General features: G+C 41.4%; 2 protein-coding genes and 1 pseudogene across 2 annotated transcripts; all 3 read left to right on the top strand.

Moving 5' to 3' along the window:
• Nucleotides 1-6,086: 6,086 nt before the first annotated feature.
• On the top strand, nucleotides 6,087-15,752 carry ZNF114 (zinc finger protein 114). Its single transcript, XM_032266410.1, is given in 9 exon segments — nucleotides 6,087-6,193; nucleotides 12,293-12,328; nucleotides 12,330-12,409; nucleotides 12,412-12,789; nucleotides 12,792-12,844; nucleotides 15,383-15,422; nucleotides 15,425-15,529; nucleotides 15,532-15,575; nucleotides 15,684-15,752. Coding segments are annotated over 9 exon segments (912 nt in total).
• Nucleotides 12,857-14,252, top strand: LOC116541882 (cytosolic non-specific dipeptidase-like). The gene has a single exon (XM_032266372.1). It carries the CDS (start codon nucleotides 12,985-12,987, stop codon nucleotides 13,303-13,305), a length of 321 nt encoding a protein of 106 aa, XP_032122263.1. The 5' UTR covers nucleotides 12,857-12,984; the 3' UTR covers nucleotides 13,306-14,252.
• Nucleotides 13,188-14,336, top strand: LOC116541881 (annotated as a pseudogene).
• Nucleotides 15,753-19,306: the final 3,554 nt, after the last annotated feature.

The following is a 19,306-nucleotide window of genomic DNA, read 5'->3' as shown; positions in this document are numbered from 1 at the left end:
TTTTGGGTTTCCAGACAACCTCAGTGGTTAATCGGGGTCCCCACTTTTGAGAAGCTTTAAAAAACAGTGTTTCTTCCTGGGGCTTTAAAAAACAATGTTTCTTCCTGGAGTCCCTGGGACTCCCAAACGTGCACCTCAGACTTTTGGTGGCTTTCCTGACATGAGCTCTGAAGGGTGGATTTCTTGTTCTAGTTTCTTCTGATCCTATCTGAATTGTGACCTGGTTGTTCCCTATGGTCTCACTAGTTGGTCGATGCTATTAATAAAACAAAACGAAACAAAACACATTTTTGTTTTATTATTAGGGGCCAAGACTGATGGATTGATGTTAATTATATATTGATTCTGTATAAAATTTGAGATGATGTCTTATCGTCATGTTTAAGACAAATCCTACTGTATTCATCTATTGCGTATGACCACGAGCCCACAATAGCCTTAACTTTCCTCACAGCCAGACAAAACTTCAAGTAAGTTCTATTACTTTTTTATTGCACTTTAGGTTCTGGGGTACATGTGCAGATCGTGCAGATTGTTGCATAGGTACATTCATGGCAAGGTGGTTTGCTGCCTCCATCCCCCCATCACCTATACCTGACATTTCTCCCCACGTTATCCCTCCCCACCCTCCCTCCCACTATCCCTCCCCTAACCCCCACAATGGACCCCAGTGTGTAGTGCTCCCCTCCCTGTGTCCACGTGTTCTCATTGTTCAGCACCCGCCTATGAGTGAGAACATGACGTGTTTGGTTTTCTGCTCTTGTGTCAGTTTGCTGAGAGTGATGGTTTCCAGGTTCATCCATGTCCCTACAAAGGACACAAACTCATCGTTTTTTATAGCTGCACAGCATTCCATGGTGTATATGTGCCACATTTTCTTTGCCCAGTCTATCATTGATGGGTTGGTTCCAGGTCTTTGCTATTGTAAACAGAGCCACGATGAACATGTGATCTTAGGAAGTGCAAGTGAGGGACCTAATATGCACTTCCTGAGATCACTGACTTCAGTGAAGTTCAAATTGCCCCTTTGAGATGTATATCATTCCCTAACCTCTGGCCATTTTTGCAATGCAGAAATGCCTCTCCCAAGGACCTGGGAGCTATCACATTGCAAGGTAATCATCTAGAAAGATTGCACCCCTATCTTCCAGTCTCTGTGAGAGGTTAGGAAACTAACTTTCCTAATCCTCAATTAGCAAATACATCTGGCCCAATCACATTGGCCAACCTCTCCCCTAGCATCATGCAGTAGATTTCACTAGCTCATACAAAACTCTCCCTCCTCTTGTTTCAAGAGTTGAATTCCATCTTTCCCCTCTATTGCAATAACCTTAAACAACATTTTCTCCATCTCTTTAACACCATCTCTGGCAATTTTTCTTTGACATTTAATTAAAGATTAATTAGTTCTGGAAATTAACCTTTTTTAACCCCTTTTTTCTCCATGGTTTCAGCAGCAGTAGCTAAAAGAAAAATTGTCATCAACCAACATAAAACCAATGTTTTATCATGTGATTTGATACAAAGACAAAACACTGCAAACCAGTGGAACTGTACAGAAAGTAATTCAGATTTACAGATTAATTCGTTTTTTTCAGGCTCTTAATTTTCTTGAACATAAAAGAGCAAAACAAATTCCAGTGGAATTCCCTTGCTAAGAATTTATCATCAGCAAATTAGTTTAACAAGGCTGTTTGCTAGAGGGCGTGGTTGCATTCAAAAAAGAGAATGGGGACAAAGACTTGTAAAAATTCAGCATTTTATTTTATTGTTGAGAAGGAGTCTTGCTCTGTCACTCAGGCTGGAGTGCAGTGGCGCCATCTCAGCTCACTGCAGTCCTGGCCTCCCGAGTTCAACCGATTCTCCTCCCTCAGCCTCCTGAGTAGCTGGGACTACAGATGTGCACCATCACACCCAGCAAATTTTTGTATTTTCAGTAGAGAGGGAGGTTTCACCATGTTGGCCAGGATGGTCTCGAACTCTTGACCTCAGGTAATCCACCCACCTCGGACTCCCAAAGTGCTGGAATTCCAGGTGTGAGCCACCACACCCGATCAAAAGTAAACACTTTAAACTACTGCTTATTATATTCGCTGTGTCTATAATTGGATATATTTTTTTGATGGCCACAAAATCATAAAATGGATCCAGAATAGTCTCTTCAAAAAATTAAGGGAGTTCTTTCTTCTTAAAAGGATTATAAGGCCAGTCGCAGTAGCTTACGCCTGTAATCCCAGCACTTTGGGAGGTTGAGGCAGGCAAAGCACCTGAGGTCAGGAGTTCAAGACCAGCCTGAGCAACACGTTTAAACCTTGTCTCTACTAAAAATACAAAAATTAGCCGGGAGTGGTGGGGGGACACCTGTAATCCCAGCTACTCAGGAGGTTACAGAGGCAGGAGAATCGCTTGAAACCGGGAGGTGGACGTTGTGGTGAGCCAAGATTGCACCACTATACTCCAGCCTGGGCAACAGAGTGAAACTCTACCTGTAAAAAAAAAGAAAACAAAACAGAAAAACAAACAAACAAACAAATAGAAGGGAGGATTATAAATATAATTGGTGTGACACTTTTACTAATATAGGTTGACATTTTACTCCAAAGAACACACTTGTACATCTAAATTAATTTTGGTCAGTATGTGTGTGTGCATGTGTGGGTGAATGTGTGGATGTAAATGGCAAAAAAGGGTAGAAAGGGAAGGTGATAAAAAGAGAGTTTGTCTAATATTTTTAACACATTTTTTAAATACACAAATCGTATGTACTTAAAAACAATGGTTTGCTGAAAACAAAATATTGCAAACTAACGAAAAGACAAAATTGACATTTTAAAGATTTTATTATGTATTATTAAATGTAAATGTTATAAAATTTAGCTTCCATGTCTCCCAGTCTCTGAGAGTGGTTAGGAACCTAACTTTCCTAAGCCACAGTTAGCAAACACATCTGGCCTAATCACATGGACCAGCCTCTCTCCCAGCATCATGCAGTAAGTTTCAGTAGCTCATGAGAAACTCTCCCACCTTTAGTTTCAACAGATACAATTAAACAATAATAGTATAAAATATTAGACTGAATCTCACAATCATACTCAGCTTGATTATTAACCCTTCTTCTGAATCTTGCTCACATAAATGTGTCTGCACTTTCTATGAATAGCTTAAGAAATGTACATCATCTGTGTGTGATAGTGGAAGTTATTGTAATATAGAATATGGACTTTCTTTAACTTCGATTTTCTGCCTAGGAAATGCAAACAGTTTTTGAGTATGGTAAGTGTTTCCAAGCATTCAGAAGTGTAGAGTGCAGGAAATCCGCTGCAGAATGAGGTCTGCTTCTCGTCCTCTTAGTCTCTCCCTCCCTCATCGCTCTGTTTCATTGATGAGTACAGAGGATCAGTCACTTTTATATGAAATGAACATTGATGAAACCAAGGTGCTGATTTGATTATCCAACCAACCATTTATTGAGTGTTATTACAAGTCAAATTGTGTTCTGGAGAACAGCTCAGGAACTGCGTTTGATCTTGATGTACATAACAGACACACAAACATACCATTAACAAAACCACACGTCTTATGACAATCCAGATTCATATAAGTTGTGTGAAGCTCTTTCAAGATGAGAATGTAACATTTCAAAAAGAAATCATTTAAACAAGTCATTCTTGAGACAGACAATGGAATTAGGAAATCATATATGGATGTTTCACTAGTTCAAATCTAAGCACTGCTTTTAGTCAATTGACGGCCATGTAATTCTTAGTTTTATAGACTGATATTCACCAGAAATTAAAGTTTAAAAATATTCTTGTCTCGTTCTACTAATTAATTTAAAAAATTCATTCATTTGATTATATTTTTTCCTGTTTCCTGGCCTTGAATACTTCTTTCCTGCCCGGCATTAAATTTAATTAATGTCTAATTTGTTTACTTGGTTTCGTTACTTTTGAACATGTTTGGTACACTTCTTATGAAGCAAGCATGTTTACAAGTTTATGGTCTTCACTCTTCCGAATTCCTAATGGTGGCATCCCAACAGACACATACACAATGTAAACACATACACATACACACCTGCACAAACCCATACTCAACAGTGGTCTCAAGGCCACTGTTACCGCCATCACCATCTCTTGTGCGTCAAAGTTCAGCCTTCCTTTTACTTGAATGATTTTGGAAAAGTCCATTTCATGATACTTTAAGTAACCCAGATGTCTCTTTCATTAAAAGTGATATTCTTTCTGTTTTTTTTTTTTTTTTTTTTTTTCAGAAAATGATAGCAAACTCTACCTACACCTGACATCTCAGTGTAATTCTTGACATTTCTTTCTTCTTCATATTTCCGTTTCCAACCCTCAAGTGTTGTCAGATTTTACCTTCTATTTCTTGAGTGAATTTTTCTCTATCTTCATTGCCATCATAGATTCCAGCCCATCACTCTCTCAGCTGGGCTATGGTGAGCACCTCTCAAGTGCTCTCCCTGATTCTGTCTCCACAAATTTCTGTGCTATCTCCAGAATGACTTACTTAACATGTAAATACAATTTACATTGTAAATTGCTCTGCTTAATAACTCCCAAAGACTTCACATTGGTGGTAGGATAAACAGCAAGAGTCCAAAATCAGGTCCAAGAAATACAAAATGACCCAAGAACAGAAAATCAAACACCGAATGTTCTCACTCATTGGTGGGTGTTGAACAATGAGAACACATGGACACAGGGAGGGGAGCATCACACCTGGGGTCTGTAGGGGAGACTAGGGGAGGGACAGTGGGGGGTGGGGAGTCGGGGAGGGATAACATGGGGAGAAATGCCAGGTATAGGTGATGGGGATGAAGGCGGCAAACCACATTGCCATGTGTGTACCTATGCAACAATCTTGCATGTTCTGCACATGTACCTCAGAGTGTAAAGTGCAATAAAAAATATATATGTATAGAAGTACAAAATGTGTTTCTTTTACTTCTCTTCCCCCCCTTGTGGCATGAACATCACTGATGTGAACAATTCAGTAATATTATTTTATTCCTCAAATGTAATATACTTCTTTTCATGTCCTGGACTTTGTTCTTATGCATACGCTTTTCCCACTACCATCCCATATTTATGTAGTTAGCTGCTACTCTTATTTTAGTTTGCTCTTCAATCTTCCCCACCAAGGGAAGCCTGACCTGATAACCCTAAATATGAAAGGCTTTCATAACAGTGCATAGCTTTTCTCTGTAGTAGGGATTATTTCAGTTATAATATTGTTTTTATATTTTTATTGCTATTTATAATAGATAAATCTGAGGATGCTCTCTGACAATAAGTCGAATAAACTTTTGATACAATTAGTAATTCAGTACATAATTGTCTCCTGTTAGCCATGATTCTAGAGATTGAGGAGAAAAATGCAGCGATAATATTTCACAAGTTGAAGGACAAATAGCCAAGCAATATTGACCTATCCATCTACCTAATAAAAACAAAGCTAATACATTTATTCTTTTGTTTTCAGGAGAAATCAGGGATGGGGAATTTCTTGCTTATTATCCTTCCAACTCAGTTTGTTATAGAAAAACTAATTAATCTGATAAATGACACAGAAAATTCTGATTTTTACTGGTCTTCATTAATAAGGTGGTGATTCCACGAAGTTGAAATGAAGAGGCTTCAGAGCCTGTCTCTCAATCACTGACTTCAGGCTCTTGGAACTGCTTGTTGTGCAAAGTAGGGAGCACTTGTGTAAGAGCTGCGTAGGCTGGCTCAGTCCAGCCGCTGGTTTCAGAATCCAAACTTTGCAAGCGTGACAGAATGTCAGAATCCCGTGAGTCAAAGCTTTACGATGAGAGAGGAAGAATGACATTTTACTCCCCAATCTATTTTTAAAATTAAATTTTAAATAATGTTAATAAAGTTAACGAAGCTGAATCCACACGCACACACGCATACTCACACACACACACGGGTTCCTGGCATTCATTTTTAATTGTTTCATCATTCATGAGAAGGGGTTTCGTTTGTATTTTAATCTACCAATACTTGCACAAATTCTGGCTGCAAAACTTTTGTCGGTCAAACATTAGCATTTGAGAAACCATGTTCCCGCTGAGAGACAGAAGATCTAGATATAGCCTTAACTACATCATCAGTAGACATGCGACTGTTTTTAACCAGAGGGAGGAAAATAGCTTCCAGATGGTTGTGTAGGTGGTTTTAACAGTAACCTGCAGTGGCTTTTTGACAGACCTGAACCTTACCAGTTCTTGTTAGGCTTCAGAACATTAGTATGAGCTTTTAATTTGTCTTTGTTCGACGTGAGAAGGTAGCACTATCCTAGATGCCCTAAATACTGTTTCTTGTCACCTTTTCCCACTGAATCCAGAGGTAATTTGGGGACAGTATCTATAATGATCTTATATTCACATGTTTGCCATAGCTTTTTTGGAGCTTCCATTCTGAATATGGTCTCAAGTTGGCTCTTGAAGGCTAATTGAATTAAACATAAGCATAGGCATAAGTTTGAATTTATGAAGGATTGTTTTGTGTGTACCACAGAATCTGGATTTACTACCAACAGATTGTAGACTTTAGCAAAAAGAAGATAAAGAGAAACAAGAGTTTGTGCTGTGCAGGGAATATGCCATCTTCTTTGGGTTACGCCTCTAAATATCTGCAACCAGTTCATGATGACAGAAGTAGCATCAACTAGAAATTAAATCAATACATTACTTTTTCTTTTAGTAACTATTCCTACAAAAATATGTTTGCTGAATAAATTAGCATGCTTATTGACATACTTGATTTGCATTCTGTGGCAGCAGTTTATGGATCAAACCCTCAGCCCCACTGAAAAAATGAATAGAATTATTTGACAGTTAAGTATCCTTGGAAAAGTTTGGCTCTAGGTCTCAGGAAGTGATCAGGTTGATCATGATTTTCAGGGTGTAGTCTTAATACAACTGCATATTAATAATGTACATTAGATACTTTATGCATTCTGCAAATATTTTCTCATTTGATCCTTCAATACATGCATAAGATAGAAAATAGTCTTGGATTTAATTGCTCCATTAAGGTCAAAGACCAAAAACCTCATTACAGTGGCAATGTTAGAGGTTCTTCTTCCAATTAAAGTAAACTGACCAAAGGTAATTGCTCCTGTCATAATGAGAAGGCACTGGATGAGCTTTAAAACAAAAACAAAAACATTCTTTTTGTTTAAGCCATCAAAAAACTGTGGGCCAAAAGTTTCAATGGACTAAATTTCATAGCAAAACAAGCCCTTCCTAGGTGATCACAGATTAGCAGCAGAGCCCATTCCTCAGGACATTTGCTGGACCTGGGGCCTTGAGTAGGCAGAAGAACAAACCTAGGATGTGCAGAGAAACAGCTGGAGCATTGGGAATAAACAAAATATTTAATCTACAGGGAACTGAAACAGGGCCTGAAATCTAGAAATATCATGTGGTTTCCTGGAACTTACTTATTTTCACTTGGGAGACAAATGTCTCATTCTGTCACCCAGGCTATAGTGCAGTGGAGTGATCATGGCTTCCTGCAGCCTCAAACTCTTGGCCGCAGGGGACCCTCCTGCCTCAGCCTCTCCAGTAGATGGAACTACAGCCACACAACAACCTGTTTGGCTAATTTTTAATTTTTGTTGTAGACATAAAAACACACTGTGTTGCCCAGGCTGGTCTGGAACTCTCGGCCTCAAGTGTTCTTACTGCCTTGGCACCCCCAGAGCACTGAGATTGCAGGTGTGAGTCTCCACACCTGGCCTCCCCTAGTGTTTAGATATGAAACTCTTGGAAAAAATGAGCAAAAAAATAAATACAGTAGTGTTTTTAGTATTTTCTACCAGTCCACCCATGGGATTGTTTAGTGTATCTTACTACCTCATATAGAAGACCATTCCTCCATCAAAGTATGCAAGATAAGGATTTAAAATTTAACACTTTTGCCCTACAATAATCTTTTTTTTTGAGACGGAGTTTCGCTCTTGTTACCCAGGCTGGAGTGCAATGGCGCGATCTCGGCTCACCGCAACCTCCGCCTCCTGGGTTCAGGCAATTCTCCTGCCTCAGCCTACTGAGTAGCTGGGATTACAGGCGCGCGCCACCATGCCCAGCTAATTTTTTGTATTTTTAGTAGAGAAGGGGTTTCACCATGTTGACCAGGATGGTCTTGATCTCTTGACCTCGTGATCTACCCGCCTCGGCCTCCCAAAGTGCTGGGATTACAGGCGTGAGCCACCGTGCCCGGCCCTACAATAATCTTTATGCTAAAGTTCATTGTTTGATTTTGACAGTCTCTGTTTTCATATCACAATTTCAGAAAATTAATCACATTCTTTACTTCCTGAGACGTTATCATTAATTTTTCCTACAAGTTTCTTTCTGGTTTTACTCATTTAATTTTTAAAATTCCTCGTCATAGACAGGTACTCTAATGTGTTTGATATAGGTTCCTTACTCATAAAGAAATCTTACAAAATAAAACGCATGTTCTCTGAGTGTATGTGTATACACAGGACTGTATACATTTTTCTTAAAGAGTATTTTGCTATAAATCTAACTTTATCGCTATTTGTTTTTTCAGAAAGCATAACATCCTTTATATATTCCCACATGGCTGTAGGTTATTTGAGGTTCTTTATTCCCCTATGGCTGCTGCATAGTTTTCAATAAAATGAACCAGCCACATTTTTCCTATCCAATTTTGCAGTGGAGTTCACACTCATATCCCACTAACAAGAGATTCACTTTCATAAATAGCATCCTTAGGAAGACACTTTTTGGTCATGTATCACAATGTCAGAGGCTGTGTTAGTCCATTTGTATTGCTATGAAGAAATACTCAAGGCTGAGCAATTTATTTTAATTAAAAAAGAGGTTTATCTTGGCTCAGGCCTCTACAGGAAGCATGGGAATGGCATCTGCTCTGGCTGAGGCCACAAGAAGCTTACAGTGATGGCAGAAGGTGAAGGGGAGTCAGTGTGTCACATGGTCAGAGAGGGAGTAAGAGAGAGAAGGGGTTGTCCTAGGCTGTTTAAAACAATCAGATCTCTCATGAACTCATTGAGCGAGAACCCACTTATCACCAAGAAGATGGTGCTAAGCCAAGCTTGTCCAGCCCACAGCCTGCGGGCCAAATGCAGGCCTGAACAGCTTTGAAGGTGGCCCAAGGCTAATTTGTAAACTTTCTCAAAACATTATATTTTTGTGTGACTTTTTTTTTAGCTCATCACGTATTGTTCGTGTTATGTGTGGCCAAGACACATAACATCACATATTGTTAATATTTTATGTATGGCCAAAACAATTCTTCCATTGTGGGCCAGGGAAGCCAAAAGATTGGAAATTCCTGTGCTAAACTATTCATAAGGGATCCACTCCATGATCCAACACTTCTCACTGGGCTCCACCTCCAACGCTGGGGATCACATTTCAGCATGAGATTTGGAGTGGACACACATCCAAACTATATCAGGGATATATACCCATCATTCAGATACGTTCTAGGGTATGCATAGTTTTAAATGGGTCCTGCCATGTTATTTTCCAAAATGTTGGCAACCATTTAATTTTCATTCCGTTGCCCCTAAGGCTTCTTCCTCTTTGCCTTGGGCTTCGCTGTATAAATAGGAGAGGATGAGAGCCCAGAGGTAACAGAACAGCTTCAGGTTATCGGAATAACAATGTTAAGGAAACTCTTATCTCAGTCATGCATAAATATGCAGTGATGTGGCAGAAGACACCAGAGCAGATGCAGAGAGCTATTTTGTGAATGGATTGGATTATTTAATAACATTATCTTACTGTGGAGGAAAGATTATTAAAAAAATGCCTTTGAGAGAGTTTTTTAGCTTTTTAATTGTTGTTTCTTTCTAGTGGTCTTTGTAAGAGTGTAGAAGCATTCCTTCTTTGATACTGTTAAATTCGTAAGTTTTGGGTGACATGTGAAACATTTTTAAGATTTTTCTCAAAGTTTTGAAAAGCTATTAGCCAGGATCATGGTGAAATAAGACATAACGTTTTTCTTTTAAAAAAATTTAAGTGTGTGTGTAGAGTTAAGAAGCTGTTGTACATTTATGATTTAATAAAATAATTCTAAAGGGAAAAAAAAGGTTGTTTCTCATCATATCCTTATCACGCAAGTTATCTAAGATTCTTGCATTTTTTAAGCAAGTGGTGAAAATACAGATCTCATTTTATTTGTGCACATTTGCATTTGTCAGATTGCTAATAATGTATTGGAATTTTTGGACCCATTTTTCTATTGAGTTAACTGTCTTCTTTGCTGATTTGAATAGTAATAATGTTCACTTTGCCCTATCTAGGCATTGTCAACAGTTTCTATTACTCTGTCACGTATCGGATAACTTTGTATACCAGCCTTTGTTGAAATGAGCCTTTATGATTTTTATACTTCTTCTAGAGTTTATGTATTTAATTAAATTTTTTGGTTTAGTAAATCTTGTATTAAAGCATAACAACGGACCCAAATCTGTGTTTGTCGGGTTCATTCAGAGTTAGAATTTGGATAACTTTTTGGTGGATAAATTCTTTTATCATAACAAAGAATGGCTATTGTAATGCAATGTGATTATTTCTGCTAATGCTTATTGTTCTGTAGTCTACTTTATGTGGGCAGGAGGACAAGACCTTAATGGCCTTGACAAACTCAGCTTTCTCTACCTCCTAGTTCTCAGAATAATTGTAGAATGTTCCTAGAAGACAATATCCTGAGATGAAGAGAAAAACTGTCTGGAACAGCCTGGGCTCTGTTCTGGTTCCTCCTGGAACCGGATATTCCTGCAACTTTTAAACTCAGAGAGCCAAGTTGCACATGGGATATAAAACTTCAGTGGAGAACTTAGGGGATCCTCAGCTGCAGTACAAAGTGGGGCGTGCGCAGAGGAGATTGTCAACACTTGGCAACTTCTCTGACCTCAAAGGTAAGGCTTGTCATAGAAATTAGGTTTTTGCTGATTCTTCCTGCCCCTCTTTGAGTAATAAATTTGGTTTCCCTGACTTACTGTGTGAGCATTCTTCTGTTTCTGGAAGATTTGTTTATAGAAAACATCCTGCTAGACCTAGGAATCTTTGCAATGTGGAAGTGCCATAGAGGTAAATAAGAAGCAACTTAACTGAGTTGAAAACTAGCATATATGACATGGGCTAATGTAGCAAGGGGCAAAATGATCCTGCCAGAAAGGCTGCATGTGACCATTTCAGACACATCCTGGAAGGAGAAGGTTGCTGAAACTCAGAGACATCTGAAGATCTTATTCAAGCCAACAGGAGGCCAATAAAGCAAGGGAACTCCACTGCACTCTGATCCTCAGAGAAGAGCAATGCAATGGCCCCAGCGATCAGACCAGGGAGACCATCTGCCACAGAGAAAGCAGACGTTTAGAGAACAGCATGAAGACAAGACTTCAGACTCACTTTCCCTTTGCCTTGAGGCCACAGGAAGCCCAAAGCATCTGAACATCTTCTTGGAGGCATTTACCTAAAAGAAAGTTATTGAAACTTGAAGAAAAATGTGAACCAAGAAGCTAAATTTAAAGATACATTACTGTCTCCAACTGTCCCTCACAAATTAACCACAGGGTGAGTCTAGTGAAATAAAGCGTATCATTTATATAAAATACCAGTTACATGTTCTTTATGTGAGCATAAATATGTTCCAATTTTATTCAATAAATGTCTTTGTTTTACAACTAGAAATAGTAACTTTCACTTGTCATTGCTTTATTTTATAATTATCTCTATTTAAATTTTGTATCAGCCCACTACTGGGTATCTGCTTAGAGGAAAAGGAGTCATATGAAAAAGATACCTGTACACACATTTACAACAGCACAATTTGCAGTTGTAAATATATGAAACCAGGTTAAATGTCTATGAGCCAATGAGTGGACCAAAAAATGTGGTACATATATGCTGTGGAATACTCCTCAGCCCTAAAAGAGAACCAAATAACGGCATTTGCAGTAAGCTGGATGAAGTTAGAGATGAGTATTCTAAGTGAAGTAACTCAAGAATAAAAAAACAAATATTGTATGTTCTCACTTATAAGTGGGAGCTAAGCTATGAGGGTGCAAAGATACAAGAATGACATAATAGACTTTGGGGATTCAGAGGGAAAGTTGGGGGGCAAGGGATAAAGGCTACACATTGAGTACAGTGTATACTGCTTGTCATGGGTACATCAAAATCTCAGAAATCACCGCTAAAGAACTTTTCCATGTAATCAAAAACACCTGTTTCCCAGAAACCATTGAAATAAAATAGTATACATGAAAAAAATGAATGTGATGGTCTTCAGGCACGACATTCCCTGGGTTTCATAAGGGAGAAAAACAGAGCTAAAATCAAACACATGGATAGGTAGCCAGAACAAGGTCCATCATTACATAATAAAATTAATACAAGGGCAAACATTCATGAGTGGAGTCCATTTGGAAGAGCCTGCAGAGACGATGTATGTCTTCGGGCACACATAACTCACGTTAGGGAGAAAACGTGTAATTTTACTCAACGTGAAAATATCTTCAGAAATAACTCAGTCCATGCTGTGCAGATGCAGTCCTGTACTGTAGAGACAAAGAATAAGAATCATCAAAGTGGAAAAACCTTTGCCCCTGCTCCAAATTCTGGTTCACACAGGAGAACTACTACTGGAGAGAAAAGCCAAACATGTCCCAAATGTGGGGAAGCCTTTACTCATCAGTCGTTTCTTATGAGACATATGAAAATCCACACCGGAGAGAGACCTTATGAATGCGTCAAAGAGAGAAAGGCTTTAGATATTCCCTGCACTTTAGTAAACATTTAAGAAAGAACGTTGCGGCGGAAGCGGAGCCGCGCCTGCTGCTAAACCTTTAAGATCTGCGGTCTGGGGTCTGGTTGAAAGACGGCGGCCCTCGCTACCCCGTTTAAGTACATTGGTGAAAATCAGGATCCTACCTTAAGAAACTTGCAAAATGGGTGTCTATCCAGAGCGCGTCCGCGTGGCCCAGGAAGGGAGGCGAAATCAGGAAGATGATGGAGGTTGCCGCTGCAGACGTCAGGCAGTTGCGCGGCTCTATGGAGCTGGTGGACGTGGGAAACCAAACCTCCGTGATGGCTCGGAGATCCCGCTCCCTCCTATTCTGCTCGGCAGCCTGGGCTCCGACCCACGGAAGAAGACGGTGTGCCTTTGCGGGCCCCGGGATGTGCAGCCTGCGGCCCTGGAGGACGGCCGGGACACGAGCCCTTCGCCCTGGTGGAGCGCGATGGGAAGCTGCACGGGGAGGTTCCACTGATGGGAAGGGCCGGTGGCCGTGTGGGCGAATGGCCTGGGAGTGTAAGAGAAAACAGACCGGGAGATTCCTGTCAACGCCCGGTTCTGCCCCGACGGCATGGAGGAGTCAGGCTCTGAGGGCCTAGGCGAGCTGATTTTCGCCCAGAAAGACAGCTTCTTTAAGGCCGTGGACTGTGTCGGCATCTCTGACAACTACTGGCTGGGGAAGAAGCAGCCCTGCATCGCCTCCGGCCTCAGGGGCATCTGCTGCTTCTTCATCGAGGTGGCGTGCAGCAGCAGAGACCTGCATTCCGGGTGTACGGGGACTCGGTGCATGAGGCCATGGCTGCTCTCGTTTTGCTGATGGGCTCTTTAGTGGACAAGAGGGGGAACATCCTGATCCCCGGAATTAACGAGGCTGTGGCTGCTGTGACGGAAGAGGAGCACAAGCTGTACGAGGACATTGACTTTGACAGGGAGGAGTTTGCCAGGGAAGTGCGGGCGCACACCCTCCTGCACTGCTGCAAGAAAGACATCCTCATGCACCGATGGCGGTACCTGTCTCTCTCCCTCCATGGCATTGAAGGCGCCTTCTCTGGGTCGGGGGCCAAGACTGTGATTCCCAGGAAGGTGGTCGGCAAGTTCTCCATCAGGCTCGTGCTGAACATGACTCCCGAAGTCGTCAGCGAGCAGGTCACAAGCTATCTAACTCAGAAGTTTGCTGAACTCCACGGCCCCAACAAGTTCAAGGTGGGAAGCCGTGGGTCTCAGACTTCAGTCACCCTCATTACATGGCTGGGAAAAGAGCCCTGAAAACAGTTTTTGGTGTTGAGCCAGATTTGACCAGGGAAGGCGGCAGTATTCCCGTGACCTTGACCTTCCAGGAGGCCACAGGCAAGAACGTCATGCTGCTGCCTGTGGCGTCGGCAGATGACGGAGCCCACTCCCAGAATGAGAAGCTCAACAGGCGTTAACTACTTAGAGGGAACCAAGATGCTGGCCGTGTACCTGTATGAGGTCTCCTAGCTGAAGGAGTAGGCCCGGCTCCTTGTGCTACCGCCAGCGAGAAGGAATCCCGCCCTCGCCTGGCCCTTTTCCGACTTGCCCAGGGAAGTGGAGGTTCCGTTTCCTTTCACTTCTGTCAGATTATCCATGACTTCAGAGAACAGACACAAATGAATCCAGCTGTCCACGGGTGGAGCTACCCAGTGGGCTTATGAGTGACCTGAAGTCACAGCTGAGTAACCCTGGGTAGGTTCTCAGAGTGGTCGGGATGGCTTGACCTGCAGAAAATACCCAAGGTCCAAAAGCACAAGGTCCATGGAAAGTTCTGGTTGTTGGCCGGGCATGAGAGCTCACATCTATAATCCTAGCACTTTGGGAGGCCAAGGCAGGAGGATCACTTGAGGCCAGGAGTCTGAGACCAGCCTAGGCAACAAAACAAGAATGTCTCCACAAAAAGTTTAAGAAATTAGCCAGACATGTGGTGTATGCCCATAGTCTCAGCCACTCGGGAGGCTGAGGGCAGGAGGATCACTTGAGACCAAGAGTTGGAGCCTGCAGCGAGCTATGACTGCATCTCTGCACTCCAGCCTGGGCAATGTAGCAAGACCCTGTCTCTACAAAAAGCTTTTTAAAAATAGCCAGGTGTGGTGGTGCATGCTTGTCCCAGCCACTCAGGATATGGAGGTAGGAGGGTTGCTTGAGACAGAGTTGGAGGCTGCAGTGAGCTGTGACTGCCCCCACTGCACTCCAGCCCAGGTGCAGAATGAGACCGCATCTCAAAAACAGAAAGTCCTACTTGTCATTGAATTGAGATAAACAGAGAGCTCGATGCTTTCTGCCTTGTCTCAGGTGATGCATTGCACATTTGGGACATTTGGAAAGGAAATGAGGGAAGAAGTCCAGGGCCTCCCCTGATCTCTCACTGTCTGTGGGTCCTGTCCTTTTCTCAAGGCCTTCACCATTACTGGCATTTTCCTGTCTTCTCTTTAGTATGATCCTCAACACCTCACCTAACTGGAAGATGATTTTGTCTCAGTCTGCGCTCCTCAATAAAAAGTCAACATGACACCTCTTAAAAAAAAAAAGAAAGAAAGAACATTGTGCAGAAGCCCTATGACTATAACGAATGTGGGAAAGCTTTCAGCAAGCCTCAAAACATGCACACATAAGGAGTCACACTGGAAAGAAACCCTATAAATGTGACAATTGTGGAAAAGACTTTGCAGAGTCATCAGAACTAAAAGCCATCTTAAGGTTTACAATAGTAAGAAGCCCTGTGAACGAAAGGTGGGAAAATCATCATTAATTTTTTTCACCATACTGGACATGTGAGGAGGACATACTAGAAGGGAGCTCAATGAGTTATCATTCACAGCAACATCTTATATCTTACAGAAGCGTGAAAAGAAACCCTGTGAAGGTAAACTCTGTGGAAAGCCTTTCATCTTCATTAATCTTGAGTAGATAATTGTTCTCACACTGGAAAGAAACTGTAAAAGGAATATATATATATATATAAAAGACTTCAGTGTTGCCTAAGACTCATAATGCAAACAAGATTTCACACTGCAGAGACTGCTTATGGAAGTAAAAAAATGTAGAAGAGACCTCTTTAAACACTTACTCCTCCTGTTACACATGATTCTACACCTTGAGGGAGACTAGAATTGGAATAAATATAAGAAAGCTTTCAGTTCCAGCTTGTCACTTATTGGGCATGAATGAGCCCATAGTAGGACTGAAGCACTGTAAATGTTTACAATTGTTGCCATTATCATAGTCTTATTCCTCAGTTAGAACCCAAATGGATAATTTTGTAGTTTTTCCTTTCTTAAAAATAATGGTATGACTGATACCCATCTCTGTGCTCTTTCAGCCCTGCTACCTTAATGTTGCTATGCAGTCGGATTTTTACAATTCACTTACATACACATGGTTTCATTTTCAATATGAAGGCCTCTTTGAGCTCCCTTCCATTTAGATTTAGAATTTGTATGCTCCATGATACCTTTTTTGTCAGTTTGTTTTAATTGGTCACTATTTGACTGCATTATGGTCAGAGTATGTGTTTTTAATGGTACCAATTTTGGGTACCTGTTATGTCTTTCATTTTGGCCTACTGTGGCCAGTTCTGTCCATTTCCCTGCTATATCCATTATTTTCATCTTCTTTGCTAAGGGAACATAGAATCAGTTTTCATAAGAAGCACTGTTTAAATGTCTTCAAGTATCCTCATTTTATCATTTAATTTATATACATATTTTTAAAATGGTTTCCCTTTGTCTCCCAGGCTGTAGTGCAGTGGCATGATCAAAGCTCACTTCAGCCTTGAACTCCTGAGCTCATGTGATCTCCCAGCTCAGACTCCTGAGTAGGTAGGACTGCAGGCATAACAGGTGTGCACCACCACACCCAGCATTTGTTTTGCTTTGTTTTTGTAGAGGCTAGGTCTCACTATGTTTCCTGGACTGGTTTCAAATTCCTGGGCTCAGGTGATCCTCCCATCTTGGCCTCCCAAACTGCTAGAATTACAGGCATGAGCCACCATGCCTCCCTGATTAGTGTTTTTAAATAAGTTGCCCAGTTTTTCTCGTAACTGTGGTGAGCAGAGCTTATAGTCCTGGTCAATGTGAAATGCAGAATTCACTGGTTTGGATTTCTAAAAATCTGTAGAAAGGGGAGAGTTATTGTTACACTTTTCTCTTAATCAAGTTCCTTTTGCTCTCTCTGCTTGCTGCTCTCTGTAAATAGGATGAAATGCTCTGAGTCGGGTTTAGCAACTTGAAGACCACTGGGATGATGGTCCCAATAACACAACCTTCCATATACAAGATTTCCCAGTCCCCAGTGGCATGTTGTGTATCCATGGCTGCCCTGGGCTATCTCTGGACTTGTTTCATGAAACTAACCTCTAGTAGAATTAAAAAACATCTTAGGAGAGATGTTTAGAGCAGATTAAATGATAAACCTAAAACACGAATAACATATTATAAAAATTAAGAGAGCAGACACAATGAGCTTGCAGATGCTGGCTGGCCACACTCATTTTTGGCTCTCACCCCCATGGATGCCTCACCTACGGTGACACTTGGAGAGCTGGCAGCCATCACTCAAGAAATCAGAACACATTGGCCTCTACTGGAGCATCAGGGAACAAAGCAAACACTAAGCTTGTCAGCTCTCAAGAAACATACTTATGTGTATGAACATGGGACATAAATTTATTCAGTGACTTTGAGATAGCTCATGCTAAACAGATAAAATTGATTAAAACTAGTTTAATTAAAACTAAATTACTTGATTAAAACTAATTGTCATAATTAAAAATTTATGGCAACAATACTCCAACTCCCCATTATTTATTCAGGGCATTGAAAGTTGGCACACATCACAGATCCCTAAGTCATTCTCTGAATCAGGAGGAGAAAAGGGGAGAACAGAGACAGCTCACCTGTATGTGCCAGGCACTGGGCTGAGTGCTGTGCCTGCAGAATCCCACTTGATGCTTGCAATAATCCGGCAAGATAAAAGTAAAAACTTGCACACACACACACTCACACACACACACATGAACTCTCACACAGACACACATGCTCATACACACTCTAGAAACTATAGAACAAAGAAGCCATTGGCAAGTAATAGAAGTATAGTGCTGGCCAATCACATTGGCTCACGTCTATCATCTCAGCACTTTAGTCCAGGAGTTCAAGACAAGCCTGGGCAACATAGAAAGACACCATCTCTACAAAACATTTTCTTAGATAAAAATCATTTTGAAAAACAGGTATGACACCTAAGGGCTCAGGGAAGCAATATCTTTATGGCTGTATGGTAAGCAGCAGGCAAGGCTACTTGTGAGAACAAAGTGGTATTAATTCCACGGTTCCTTTGCACACTGAGCCAGGAGACTGGCTAGCTCAGCACTGCCTGGGTTCACTTCACCCTTTCCACAGCTCTAAAGCTCTGCCAGGCACGACCTACGCATAAGAGAAAGTGATATTACTCAGGACTCTCTTGACTTCAAGTGAGTTCCGATCCACTTAACCTAACTTGAGCCAGCAGAACATTGAATTATTTGGCTCTCATAACTAAAAATGTCCACGAGTAGATGGCTTCTGGCTTAGTGGGATCAGGGGTCAACTAATATCAACGAAGGCTCATTCTGTCCCTTCATTTCCTGTGTCAGTTCTGCTTTTCAGGCAGGCTATTTTGAGAGAGCAGCAAAAATGGCCCCATAAAGTTCATATCACTTATTTCCTTGCAAGTATCTAATCCAATAAAAAGAAAGCACCTCACTCCCTGCAGTTTCATCAAAGGTGCAGGGATGACATCCATCAGCCCAGCTTGCATCACATGCCCATTCCTGAATTAATTACCCTGCTGAGCTGATTGCCCAGGATGGGTTAGCCCTTCCCAAATCACATGAGTTAGACATGGAAGAGTGGCCCTCCCATGAAAACAAAATGGAAGGATAGTGGCAAAGGAATATGGGTGGCATGGCCTCATCTCTACATAAAAAGTATGAGCGTATTTGTGTTCTATTATACACTTGTTTACATAGTCACTGGGAAAAAGAAAAACCCACACACGGCTTCTACATGCCTCTGTGCTTTGTTTTCAACAAGGAGCTGTGATTAATTATTAAAACAAAACTTTGAAAATAAATAATGATTTGGGACAATGGGGACACTTCTCTGATGCAACACAGGTGAGCAGTTCTTTTGCTCCATGAAGACACAATTCCCAGGAGCCTGCCTGGGGTCTCCCAGAACAAGCATGTGGGCTACCCACTGGCTGCAGTTCCACCTTTCCTTTCCTGGACTGTCAGGAAGAAATGAGTTCTGAATTCAGTTGAACTGAGTTCAAGTTCAGGCTCTGTGACTCATTGGCTCTGTAATTCTGGGGAAGTCACTTGCTCCCCTTGAGTTCCATATCCTCCTTGATTAAATGGAGAGGCGGAGTTATTGTTGGGTTTTGAACGCAAGGCGAGGGTTAAAGAAAGACAGAGACAGGTG

This window comes from Sapajus apella, unplaced genomic scaffold, assembly GCF_009761245.1.
Source record: "Sapajus apella isolate SASKATOON/1434 unplaced genomic scaffold, GSC_monkey_1.0 scaffold158, whole genome shotgun sequence".
In the NCBI taxonomy this organism is placed as follows: Eukaryota; Metazoa; Chordata; class Mammalia; order Primates; family Cebidae; genus Sapajus; species Sapajus apella.
Note: the sequence above shows the minus strand (reverse complement) of the source record. Positions and strands in the feature narration are given on the sequence as shown.